The sequence below is a fragment of the Geospiza fortis genome, unplaced genomic scaffold (assembly GCF_000277835.1).
Source record: "Geospiza fortis unplaced genomic scaffold, GeoFor_1.0 scaffold538, whole genome shotgun sequence".
Taxonomy (NCBI): domain Eukaryota; kingdom Metazoa; phylum Chordata; class Aves; order Passeriformes; family Thraupidae; genus Geospiza; species Geospiza fortis.
Window position 1 is genome coordinate 305,469 of NW_005054368.1, and position 13,504 is coordinate 318,972.

Consider the following 13,504-nt stretch of genomic DNA (forward strand, 5'->3'; position numbering starts at 1 on the left):
CGGCACAGCCCCGGGCGCCCCGGCACCGAGGCTTTCCCGGCTTTCCGGGCAGCCGCAGCCCGGGCTCCTCTAGGGGCGAAGCACCTGCGCAGCCCCTTCAGCCCCCAGCGAGGGAGGACTCGCTCCTGCCCCACAGACGGGCCCTCACCGCAGCAAACCCCGCAGGAGCTCCCGGCTGGCCCCAGCCCGGCCCTGCCATCCGTCCCTCTGCCATGGAGCATCCCTCCCGCCCGAGCCCGGGCTGCGGCAGCGGGGCAGCACGGGGCCTCGAGCCTGTCCCTCACACCGGGAGCTGACACACAGCTCCCTCCAGGAAATGAATTCTTTTTTTTTTATTAAGTAAACTGTAAATTATCTACTTCTCACTTCAGCACCTTTCCCTGGAAGTCCTTGTTGCCATGGTGATAAAACACCCAGGTCCCTCTGCCCCCCTTATCTCACCTCTCTCCTCTGCCAGTTCAATTTTCACAGGAATTAGACACAGGACAAGCTACAGCACTTGGAGCTACTTCCCAGCCTAAGGGATGGAGCACCATCCCTGCTGCCAGCAGGTGTGGGATCATTCATGAGAACATCCACCGAGCCCAGGACAGGACACGGGCACCTCCCCAAACCTGCTGGCTCTCTGTACCCCTGCAGCCATTAGGAACAGTCAAACAATCCTGCTGCAGCTGGCCCAGCCACTGCCCTGGGTGGGTGTACCCAGCCCGGCCTTAGAGCAGGGAGGGCAGGACCTCCCTGGCAGTGGCACACAGGTGCAGGGCCCCTGGGGCCGCTCCAAGTGCCACAGCTAGGTCAGGGTTTTGGGGGGACCCTGCCACAAACGGGAATCTGTTGGGGGGCACACACAGGCTGCAGGCAAGCACATCCACCTTCCATTCAAGCAGAACCTGAGCAACTCCTGGGGAAGGATGGCCAGAAAGGCCCCCTGCTCCCCACACACAGAGCAAGAGCCCAGCACAGAGCAGGAGCTGCCTGGAAACCCCCAGCTGGGGCAGTCAATCATTAACAATGCATGGGGCTCCCCTGGCAAAGCCTGTAATAAATGTGTTTGCTCAGGAGAAACAGCTTGCAGAGGCCACAGAGCACATCTGGCAGGGAACAGCCGCTGCCTCAGCCTGCCTGTCACACTCCTGCTTCACCCACCGCCCCTGCCTGTCCCCCTCTTGCCTACCACCCTTAAGGAGATCAACATAACCTCAGCTCTGGCCTTCTCTATCTAAATGTTTCAGCAGAATCTCTAATCAGATGGATTCCTTAAATGCCACAATAACAAAACCCCTATCATTGCTGTAATCTCTTTCTGTATCCTACTGTAAGCCAGATAAAAGCAGGTGTGGTGTTATTTTTGTTAACACACCACATGAATTCACCCCAGATGAACAGACAGCATTTCAGTGCCACCACAGCCTCCATCCTGACCTACGCCGTGCACATGGAGCACTCCAGAGAGCCAAGGCCCAAACTGAAACCCAAGATCAGTATTTTTGTGTTTTACCAGATCTTGAGGTCCCTGGGGAGACTGAGGCAGCAGCAATTCCAGCAGACAAGTGTTGAGGCACCCACTTCCCTGCAGGAAAAATCCAACTCGTTCTCCAAAAATTCCAAAATGCGTTTCTGTCTCCTCAGAACAACATCAGATGATGCCAAACTCTGAGTGGTGGTGAGAAAACATAAGTGGGTAAGAGGAATGAATCTTGCTAAACCTGGGTGCTACCCGCACTGCCAAGCCTTTCAATAAAGTGTTTGATGGATCAACAGATCTCTTCCTGCAGAAAATACCTGTCTGCTTTCCTTCAAGCTGAAGATATCAGTCTGACAAATTCCTCAGGCACAGAAAAAAAAAAAAAAAGATCCCATTTCTGTGCCAAATTACACCAATTCTCAAATTCATTTCCAATTAATGGAGGGGGAGGGGGTTAATTTTAAATCTTTTAGCTCTCACATTAAACAGGCAGATTCGAATTTCATTGAGTCTCCCTCTCTGGAGACATTTTCCCCTTCTCTCCTCCCCTTTTCCAGACAAGCTAAGTATTAATCTCTTCTTGGTTTATGCTGAAGTGGCTTTGTATTGATTTTTAAAGATGTTCAATTCTGTTCTATTTGGAAATAGACAAACACTGAGCAGAACCTCAGGTTCCCTCTCCACCCAAACAGGGCCCAGCCCACAGTGGATAATGGCATCTGGACTCACTGCAGCTGATTTGTAATTTATAGCCTGAGGGCAAGACAATAGATGGTGGGGGCTGGGGGCTATGGGCTCCTAGGGGGGCTGGAGGCTCACACAGGAAAAGGACCCAGGACCTCCTGCCCCACAGGACATCACCTCTGGCTGAGCCAGGCCCTGCACAACCTGCCCTGTACTTCTCAGGTTCTGCCACCTGGGAGCTGCTCTAGGATGGACAGGGCAGGATGCCAGGGATGCCTAGGAAGGCACGCAGGGTGGCAGGGCTGGTGCAGCTGAAAGCTCCTGCCCTGCCTGTGCTCCCCATGCCTCACCCATCCAGCTCCATCCAGCCCCCTTTCCTGCAGTGATGCCACCCAGCATCGCCCTCCTGAATGTTTGCAACAGGAACGCCCTGTCAGCGCCAGCACCTCCAGGAGCTCTCCAGATGTCCCAAAGGACATCTCCTAAGACAGAACGCTGCAGATCAAGACATTCCAAGTCTCCATCCTTCCTTTGAAACACCAGTATCACCCTGTCAGTGACTAAATTACCTCCAGGGTAAGCAGTTGCCCCTGGTTTTTGGAGAAATATGTATCCCTTGAAAAATGCCCTGACATTTTTGCTCCAGACAAAGCAGTTTGGCAGTGAGCTAGGAAGCCTGAGGGGCTGGAGGGAGCGCAGGACAGGTCAGGACAATTACACACGGTGATTAACTCATCACCTGGCAGCCGTCTGGACTCTGCTGGGAGAGAAGGACCTGAAAATGCCAGACTGGGACAAGACTGAGCCTTTACCCCTAGGAGTACTGGATCTGCCATGAATAAATGACACTACTAATATTATTATGAAGCCATTAATTTATGTAATAACTTTGGCTTTTGTATAGCTGCTGCTGTGAGATGAAGCCCCCCACAGGTGAGCAGCCCATCAGTCTGCCTCAGCCACCTGCAGAGGAGCCAGCCCCCTGCTCACACCTGGCTGCAGCCACAGCTGAGCCCGGCTCCGGTGACTCAGGGCTTCTCTGGCCAGAGCTGTGCTGCTGCCTCATCAGACAGTGCAGGACATGTCCCTGTCACCCTCCGTGCCTCCCTGGGCAGGGGATATTTCTGGTTCCCTTGCTCACAAGGGACAGTGCCAGAAATACACGAGCTATGCCAGGCATTTGCCACAGCCGGGCTGGAGCTGCAGGGGCTGAGGGGAGCCCGGAGATCTGCCCAGGCCCTTCCCCACCACCTTGGGACCCTTCCCCACTGCCCAGGCACTCGCCCAGAGCCCCTCTGGGCACTGCCTCCCACCAGAGCATGGGCACCTGCCCTGCCCAGGTGGGAGAGCTGAGATGGGGCAGCTGCACCAGCACCAAGGACTGGGAGCCAGGGAGGAACAAAGGGAGACAATGCAACACAGCCCAAACCCCAAAAATAGAAACTGCTTCCCTGCAAAGGAGCAGTCACATCCCGATTTCCCTGGCATGGCAGAAACGGATTTGGGAGCTTGCAAACGAGGGAGAAAGCGATTATAGTGTTTCAATTGGTGCTGCAGGAGGGGGATAAGAGGGCATCCACTTTTACAGAAGTATCACAAGAAATAGAGCTTTAGATTACATTACATCCAGCCCCGAGTAATCTGATTAGAAATTTATTTTATGGCTTCAGTTAGAAAGACATGAATGCAATCCCAGGAAAGCACAGAGCCAGCTCTTCCATGCAGGCAGTGAGAGACAGAGCACAGTGAGCCCATCTCCCCACAAATGGTGTGAGACGGGTGTGACACGCCACAGCCACCCGACACCACGTCAGTTCGGAGAGATTGGATCGTGTGCCAAGGCGTGGGGCAGCCCCAGCTCCCACCCCACACGTTGGCAAGGCCCCCCCAGCACAGCAGTGCCCCAGATCTGACGGTCCCTGTGCCCCAGCACTGTGGCTCCTGTACAGAGAAGCAGAGCTCAAGTGCAAGAAAGGAGAAATTTACCTGCTGGGCTCAAGGAGGGCACACAGGGGTGGGCTGGCCCTGGCCAGAGCCCGTCCCTGTGACAAGTGCACTCCAGCATCAACCTTCTGCCTGGGCTGTGGCCAAGCAGGGCCCAGGAGTGTCCATCTCCCCACACAATTTCCAGCCCTCCCAAGCAAAAAGAAAGAGCTGTCAAAGAGTGGTCAAAGGCAGAAAGAGTGGTCAAAGCCACAACAAAAGAACAAACAAAAAAGAACTCTCACTGCAGAAAGCAGCTGAGGCCAGGTGGGTCTTGTCACCTCCCCTGGGCAGAGGGGATGCTGAGGAGCACAGCTAAGGAAGGTGCTGGGAGCAGTCCCTGCCTGTGCCCCACAGGCTGCCCCTGCTCGAGGGCACTGAGCCTCCAGAGCAGCCCAGCAAAGGGCTCCTGGCTGCAGGTGTGCAGGGGACACTGAGCCTCCAGAGCAGCCCAGCAAAGGGCTCCTGGCTGCAGGTGTGCAGGGGACACTGAGCCTCCAGAGCAGCTCAGCAAAGGGCTCCTGGCTGCAGGTGTGCAGGGGACACTGAGCACTGTGTGTGACAGACGCAGCCAGACCAGCTCCAGAGGGGATAAGATCTGAGCCGTAGCCAAGAACTTTAAGAAAGCCACGAAAGAGCAGTGACCCAAGAGCAATCAGTGACAGGAGCCTGGAACACTGACCATGCCATCAACACATCAATGCACGAGTGGGTGGTTTTCCAAGACCCATTTATCAAGGAACAAAGCAAGCTGTGGGTACAAGGAGTCTCTTATACACCTTTCCCATCCATTGTGTGCCACTGGCTATGAACCAAACCCTATTCTGTAATTGAGACAGCCCAAGTGAGTCACCTTTGGGCTCTTCCTGCCCAGCAGCCTGGCTGTGTGGTGGCAATTGGGGGCAGCATCAGCCACAGCACAGCTGACACAGAACGAGGTAGTCACGGCCATGACAGCAGCACAATTACATGGAAATTGTATTCCTGATAATTTGGGGTATTTCTCCCTGTGAACACAGGCCTCCTGAAGAGATGAGCTCCAAGATTTCAGCATCCAATTAAATTAGATCAAATCAGCAGAGGAAATTAGTCTTTACAGCATGAGCAGATCCCCTGAATTTTACCAGTAAATCAGTGAGCTAAATGTCAGCATTGATCATTAACATCACTAATAAAGCCAGATTTGGAGGCACAGCCACTAACATGTGCCACTCGCCCAACGCTTCCAGCACCTCCAGCACCCTGCTCAGCTCCAGCCCTGCCCGTGCAGAGCAAAGACCATCCCTGGAGCCTTTATGCCAATCAGTCACCACTGGAAGCTCAGGATTAGGCCCAAACTTTAGCCTCAATGGAGCAGTGCCCTTCCCGAGGGAGCTGCAAGGGATGTGGGGGGAGGAGGTGGGCAGGGAGGGGGGCATGGGGGTCCCAGTGCCACAGGGGGTGGCAGCAGCAGCAGCACCTGGGCCCCAGCCACTCTTCTGGAGATGACACCATCTCAATTACCCGCCTCCCTCACACACCTTGTTTGATGTGAAAGCATTAAAAGACATATAATTTGCAGAGCTAAAACACAGGTATTATCTCTGACACATCCGTACTACAGGGAACGTTCTGAAGTCAATCACATCCAGGGGTTTCTGTTGCTCTACAGATTTTTCCTTGCCTCTTGCTCCAAATAAGAAAAGATGGAAAAATGAAGCAGTTTTTAGCTGCAGCGCCACCATCTTCCTCTTCAAATCACCTCACACTGTGCAACCCTATCAATGATCAGGAACAGGAGACCCAGATCAGCTTGTCAGGGCTTCAGAAAATGGACTCTACATTCCTAACTGGAAAGGATGAACACTCTATTGTTGTAGCAGAAACGAGCTGTCATGGTCCCTGGTGTGACACCAGTAACATTTGAGAGGAACGAGACAGGACAGTGCCTGAAAGGACTGACCTCTGAGACTTCACAGAGACCCAGAATATAGCTCTGACCTATTCAAGTGCCTGTCAAGCCTCTACATGTCTCTTCTGGGTGGGAGCCTGAGATGAGCCACGTTTTCACAACAGGCTTTGGAAGATGTGAGTTCCTTGGGTATGGCATGGGTCTCGGAGAGCACCACAAGCCCCACTGGAACTAAAACAGCCGGGATGGAGAGGGCCATTCCAGAGCAGGAGCGTGGCACGGGAGTGCCGCTGGGTGCCGCGGCCGCCCATCCCTGCCGGGGCTGGCTGGAGCCAGGCCCTGCCAACTGGCAGGAAAAGCGACAGCCGGCGGGAGCGTAGAGTAATTAACAAAATTATCATCAGGAACAAACCACGGGCTTTGGCAGAATGCCTGCACTGCCACGCCGGCACTGCCTACCCTGATCTGGGCTCCTCGGCCCAGCAGACATGGGGCTGCTCACAGTCCCCAAATCACACCCACCCTGTCCAGGGCCAAGGGGAGGCCAGTGGGAACATGGCCTGGGCCGAGGGGAGGCCAGTGGGAACATGGCCTGGGCCGAGGGGAGGCCAGTGGGAATGTGGCCTGGGCCGAGGGGAGGCCAGCAGCCACCCCGAGTGGGGCAAGAGCTCCTGCAGACCCTGCCTGGGTGACCTCAGTGACTCTGCAGACAGGGAGCGAACTCAGGGCAGATGGGGCTCAATCACCACAGCCATCATGGCTCCCTCCACCCATCAGGACAATATTTGCTCTCAGAAGGTGGCTGCTCTCCCAGCAACCGCCCTCCGGCTGCAAACAGCTCCCAGCCTGACAGGCTATAAATATGGCAGGAGGGAAAACCAGCACAGTTTATTAGTTCTGAGACACAGCTAAAAATAGACCCATGTGGGGCTGCTCAGTCCTCTGGGCAGATGTAATTGTGGATAATCTAGCTTTAAATATGGGAAGGCTGTCTGACAGCAACAACAACATTTCAGCATATGGACGGGGCGGCACTCGCGCCGCTGCGCCACCTCCAGCGTCGCCGCCTGATCCCAGCCCACCTCCCTGCTCCCTGCCTGGGCTTTCTGCAGGAACAAACCCTCACACAAACCCAGTGTCTACACCAGGCCGCTAAGAGAAAGCATGGAGTCTAATACCAAGAGAGAGCATCAGTGGAGCTGTGCCAGTATCCATTCCCCCAGCCGAAATTTTATATAGCTAAGGCTTACCAGATTGAATGGCTGAAACTCTCCAAGTCCTCAGAGCTGACAGCACCTTCCTCCTCCTGTGAAAGCTTCCTCTGTCCCAGGCAGGCTGTGAGACGTGCTGGGAGGATGCTGTGTGGGTGCAGGGTTGGGTGTGGGCAGGCAGCCAGGGCGATAACTGCCCTTCCATGAAGAGGGAAGCGCTCCCGCCTGCCTGCCACAGATAGCAGGGAGACGTTGGGACTGGCTGGATTTGGTAAATCTCCCACCAGTCCTCAGGCTGACGGGGAAGGACAGACCATGGCCCTGCCACCATCCTGGCAGGCCACTCAAGCGGCTGATGGTGAGCAGGGCTGGTGGCAGCCCCCAGCCATGGCAGCAGCAGAGACCTGTCACCATCCCTGGGCACACACCTGCAGTTCCCTGGCACTGCAAGGCGCTTCATCCCAGCAGGAGCCCAGCCACAGAGCTGCTGCCAACACAAGGACTCACTTTGCCTGGCATGCCATGCCCAGCCACGGCTCTCCGAGCTGCCAGGGCCCTGCACTCTGCTGGGTGCACAGCTAACACCCATCCAGCACTGACCCATGGACACAGACAGCCCAGGCTCATTCTGCCCTCCAGCTCAGCACTGGCTTTAACTGAGTTTAAGGTTTTCTGCAAGTCCAGAGCCTTCCTTGCACCCTGGCCCTGCACGCTCAGCCCTTCCCCAGGCACTGGCAGGAGGGGGGCACTGCCAGGCTCCAGAACTGGGACAGCCATGCAGGGCATGCTGTGGTGGGGTCATTGTTGGGGTTTGGACTGGGCTGGCTCCACGCCCATCAGCAATGGAGAGGAGCAGTTCCACAGACACGGAGATGGGAAACCTCCCTGTGTGCTGCAGCTGGCTGCTTGCAGTAGTTCTGACAGCATTTCCTTTGCATGTGCTTCTCTGGCTAAATATAATTGCAAAACATACATTTACATGCAATTATCCATTTATGAAGTGCTAATAAGTCAAAGGAATTTACTTAGATACAATCTGCTCGCCAGACCTTGTCCTCACAGGACCCAAGCACAAACCTCCAAGATCAGGGCAATAGTCAGTGCAGCCAGCTCCAAGATGCTAAATCATTCCCACATCTTCCCATTAACTCAGCTCCAGCCCATCAAATATTAAAGAGCCTCAAGCCTGGACACAGCTCTTTTTACGAAGGTTGAGTAAATCTTTCATCTCTTCCCACCTTCATCCTCCTGCTGCCATCAGCAGAGGAGCATCACATGCTCTTTCATGTGAGTTCTGACTGCACACACACTGGCTCCCAGTAATTGCTGTGCATGGCTCCTCCATTCCACAGAGACATGATTATTTTGGTGCTGTTTTTGCTTCATAAGGCTGAAAGAAGAGGTGACTCTGCCTGAAGGGGGGGCTTTTTTACTGATCTTTTTGTTTAATGCTCTGTGGTTTCTCAGTGCACCCCATCAATAACAATGAGCAAATAACCAGAGCACAAAGGCTGAGGAGCTGCCAGCAGGGGAAGGGCTGGTGAACCCCCGCAGGACATCACCCTGCCGCTGTTCCACACAGGAGGAGGAAGGGTCCCATGAGTCCCCATCCCACTTTTCCACCTCCAGCATCCCCAATCCAAGGATTTTACAGGGCCAAGGGGGCTCGAGGGTCTCTGCCTGCTTTCTTGGGGACTCCTGCACTTGCTGGGCTGCTGTGAGAAGCAAGCAAACCCACCTGGCTGGCTCACCTGGCCAGAACTGCTCTTTGGCATGCAAAGATCCTTTGCAGGCTGATGTTTTCCTCCAGGGTGACCTTCCCACCAGGGAAGCAGCTTAGCTGCCATCTGGCTCAAGTCTTCCCTTCCCGGCAGCACAACCTGACCTCAAACACCCCAGGTTTGCATGGAGCTGTGCCCCCAGGAGAACCAAGGGGACCCCAGGAGCCTGGAGACACTTCCAGCTCCGTACAGAGACTTCATGTGACACAAGAAAACACCAACACCAAGCCAAGGCTGGGGAGCTACTTCTGGACAAAATTCCCCTTTTGCCAGCCCAGGGGATTCAGCAGCTCCAAGCGCTTTCCCCTGAAGTGGGTAAGGAATAAGAAAATGTAACAGAAAAGTAGGGATCACAATGGAAGTGGTCCAAACCAAACCCAGGGTCTGCAAATGCCAAATCCCATTTACTGCCCAAGTGTCTCAGGGCTGGCCCGGGGCCAGGGCACTCAAACCCAGCCGTGGGACAGGGCACAGCAGCTCCTGCCTGGGGCTCTCGGGTTCCTGTGCCCGGCAGGCAGGGCACGGCACAGCTCCCGGGGCAGCCCCAGAGCCGGGCTCCAGAATTGCCCGGCGCTCACAGATCCCAGCTGTGCGGGAATGCCCGAGCCCTGTACAACACCTTCCCTGCCCTCCTGCAGCCCTGGCACCTTTGCTGTCACCACAGGGGTCAGCTGGCCCTGCCTGCGCTGCCAGGGCTCCCCCGTCGCCTCTCCCGACGCTGCCACGCCGCAGCTCCCGCTCCCCCTCCCCGGTCCCTCAGACACATCCCCGGTTACCATAGGAACCAACGAAACCCGAACCGAGGAAGAAAACGGAGGCAGGCAGAGAGCTGCTTTGATGCCCCAGCGCCACCTGCGTGGGTGAGTTTATCCTGACTGCGGGCGGGCAGTTGGTCCCACGGAGCGCAGGCAGGGCTCGCCCTGCATCCCTCACCCTCCCACCGCAGCCAGGTGCCCTGGGGCCGGGCTCGCTGCCTCTGCCAGGCACTGCTGATGTCTGCACAGCACGAGGCTCCCCGAGCTGCTCCAGGGCATGCGGAAAGCAGCTCCGATTTTCGGTAATAACTTATACAGGGAAAGAAAACTTCTGATGCCTGGTGCCTCTGTGCCACGGGTTAAACCGGGACACTCCGACAGAGGCTGCAGCAATAACAAGAGGGGGCTAAAAACCTGAGAGTTTGGGTTTATAATATTTTGATAATTTTAAAAGCTTTTACAAATACGAAACGTGGCTCTGGCTGAGCCCCAATTACAGAACCACTTAATGAAGCAGCCTGCCCACAGACCAGAAGCACCACGGGGCTGTGGGAAGCATTCGCTGCAAACAGCAGTGGATGTTCATCAAAAGCTCCAAGGAAACTCCCTCCTCTGGCCAGGGCAGGAAAGGCAGAGATAGAGAGAGAAGCGCGGCGCCAATCCTCGCCCTGCCCAGGCAGGAGCATGGCAGCGTGCCCACAGCACTGGCACAGCATTCCAGCCTGCCTGGCACAGTGGAGAGAGGAGGGTACGGGGGGCTCTGCTGCAGAACTGCTGCAACATCCCTGACAGAAATCAGGGCACGGTGTACAGTAGAGTGCAAAGAGCAGCTCAGTCCTTCTCAGCTTCACCGAAAAAGGAAAGTCTGCAGAGAATTCCCTGCACTCCCCAAAGTGGTAAGCATTGATTTAAACTTCTCATTAGTTCAGCACAACCTGAGCAATGAGCGTAGCGCCAGCGATTCTGCTGTGCCATTTACAACAGGCATTGGGCTCGCTCAGGCAGCAGCTCCCCCAGGCTTTCCGGATACTTTTCCATTAATGAATAATTTGCACAATGATTATAGAGGGAAACCGCATGAGCCATCACCCTGTGCATTGCCTGGAGCCCAGGGGAGGCTTGGCCAGAGCATTTCTGCATCTGCACAGGGTGCAGCTGACAGCACTGGAGGGAAGGGGGAACCCCCAACGGGGGTTCCAGGAATCCAGGAATCCAGAATCCAGGAGAGGAGAGGATGCACTACACTGGGAGGGAAGGGATCAGTACCCAGGATGTGCAGCCAGGAGAACAAAGCTGGTGGGAACAGACGGCAGGTCCCAGACAGCCACGAGTGCTGGGGGAGCAGAGAGCAACGGTGCCACCGCTGTCAGACCTTCTCCACCTTCTGTTCCCCATCAGCTGAGGGCATTCCCCAGCAGGGATGGTGACCTCACACGGCTCACTCCATCACAGCACAGGACCTGGCCCAGCAACCCCCTTGCCAGAGCTGCACAACCCACACCACCCACCAGTGTCCAGCAGTGTCCAGCAAGTGGCAAATCCACGATTGACCCACCAAGCAACAATGCCAGTCCACAGACCCTCCTGGACCCCAGCAGCATCTCCACCCCCTCCAGAGCAGTGCCCAGAGCCCCTCAGCAGCACAGGAGAGGAGCTGGGTCACCAGCACTCACCGTTCCACTGACACCACCTCTCCAGATTGAAAAACAAAATACAAAACCTCCACACTTCACTGGATTTCCACCCAGAAGCTCAGAGTCAGCCTGACCTGCTGGTTCCCAGCCCTGAGGGAGAGCTGGTGCCCTCTGGGTTGCCCCATGCACCCCTCAGCCCACTGATCTCCCAGCGATCGTGTCACCGTGTTTGCTGCAATCTCCCAGTGCCTGATTCACTCCGGGCTTCCAGGAGAACAGACCGTGGGACAGGCACGAACGCGTGTCCTGGAGTGGGCGGACATGGCTGGACTCCACTGCGCCAGCTGGAGCCCAGCTCCCAGGAAAGCATCCCCCACACACCGAGCCAGCCCACCCCAACCCCATGGGAAATCATGGCGAGAGAAGAGCCAGGCACTCACTTGATCTTCAGGCTGGCCAGCATCGTCTTGTCGATCCTGAGGAGAGAGCAGAGGAGGCTGTTACTGCGGGCTCCAGATGCAGCCGGAGGGGGCTGGGTACTGGGGGCTGCTGCCAAACACGACCTCAGCACATCCTTTGGAGGTGCCAGCGCTCCAGCTGACACGACCAACACCACAGAAAGATTTCATTGGAAAACAAAATCAACCAAGATTTAACCCAAAATGAAGACTGGCAGCAAGCAAGAAAAGATCCCCCTGGTTCCTTCCTGGTGCAGAAGTGCTGCCTCCCAGTCTGGAATGCCAGAGGTGAGCTGGGAAGCCGAGGAGGGCATCGCCTGTGTTCCAGCTCTCACCAAAGCACAGCTGCCACAAACCAGGTATTCACAGATAATGGACCTGTGGCAGCCCTGACAGGCTGGGAAGATCCCCCCAAACACCACATACTGCAACCCAGCCCAGGCAGACAAAACACAGAGCAGCCCCATCACTCCCAGCCCTAGCTGGCTCACGTGGGACCAGCAGCCCCAGTCCCTGTCTCTGGTAATGAGTGCTCATCTCCTCAGAATCATTGTGCTTACAGTCATATTAATATTAATTAATGCAAATCATAGTAATGTCTCAAAATGCAAAATAATGTCTTTTGGCAGTCACTGAAAATGCTCTGTTATTTGCCACATGGAATCAATTCCACATCTCAAAAAAAGACCAAGAAGCAAAATAACACCCCCAACACCCTCTTGTTTTGCACTGTGATCGCAGAGAACACAGCATGGCCACAGAAATACAGCTTCCCCCACTTGCAGCTCTACCTTGTCCCATCCAGGCTGGGCTCTGCTGTCAGGAGGGGGCTGCACCCGCGGGGGCACAGGGGGCCCTGGCACTCTGTGGCACAGGCTGAGCCTGGCAGGCACTCGGGCACAGGAGCCATCACCTTGCCCAGGGTCCCTCACATGCAGCAGCCTCACCTCCCCAAAACCCCACAGCCACGGGAGCTCTGTGCCAGGCATTTCCCCAAGCATCAGCTTCCATGCTCTGCTCTGGAGAGCCAGCATGCTGCTGCTCCTAAAATAGATCTAGGGCACCTGCCATTGTGACTTAATACCCTACAAGCCTGCCCAGACCTCGTTGATCATTAAATCACGCTGAACATCAGAGCATGCTGGGGAGCAGAGCTGTTTCCAAACTCAGCGGCAGAGGCAAAGCAGCTCAGGGACACTGGGTGGCTGGGGCAGCTCCCATGGGACCTGTCCCTGAGTGAGGGCCGCACCAGCAGCTCCATCTGGAGCCACGGCAAGAAAAAACAGTTGTTGTTATTTGGCTTCTTAGAGGGAGAAGGGGAGGAAAAGAAACAACAACAACAACCACCAAAAAAAAAAAAACAAACCACACAGGAAATAAACTCCCATATTTGGGAAACCGCAGTTGCAGTGTGACTGTGAGAGCCGTTTGTGTGCCCTGCCCTGCTCCAAAGGCGGCAAAATGAAACTGCCCACACCCCACAGCGCTGGGGCAGCACCAGCTCCGGGGCAGCACCCACAGCGGCTTTCACACCTTGTGCATCCCTACAGCCAGACCGGGGACACCACATCTGTCCCCCGGGACGAGCACACTGCTCCGGGACTTCGCTGGCAGCAGATGCAGCTGCTGGAGACTTTAAAAA

The 13,504-nt window shown here is 55.5% G+C and overlaps 1 protein-coding gene across 1 annotated transcript in view; it reads right to left on the minus strand.

Annotated features, from left to right (window-relative positions):
* The window catches only part of RAP1GAP2 (RAP1 GTPase activating protein 2), a 57,266-nt gene that overhangs the window by 25,057 nt on the left and 18,705 nt on the right, over positions 1-13,504 (minus strand). Inside the window, exon 3 of the mRNA XM_031059764.1 lies at positions 11,845-11,880. Within this exon, the coding sequence (XP_030915624.1) occupies positions 11,845-11,880 (36 nt within the window). The remainder of the gene's footprint in view (positions 1-11,844; positions 11,881-13,504) is intronic.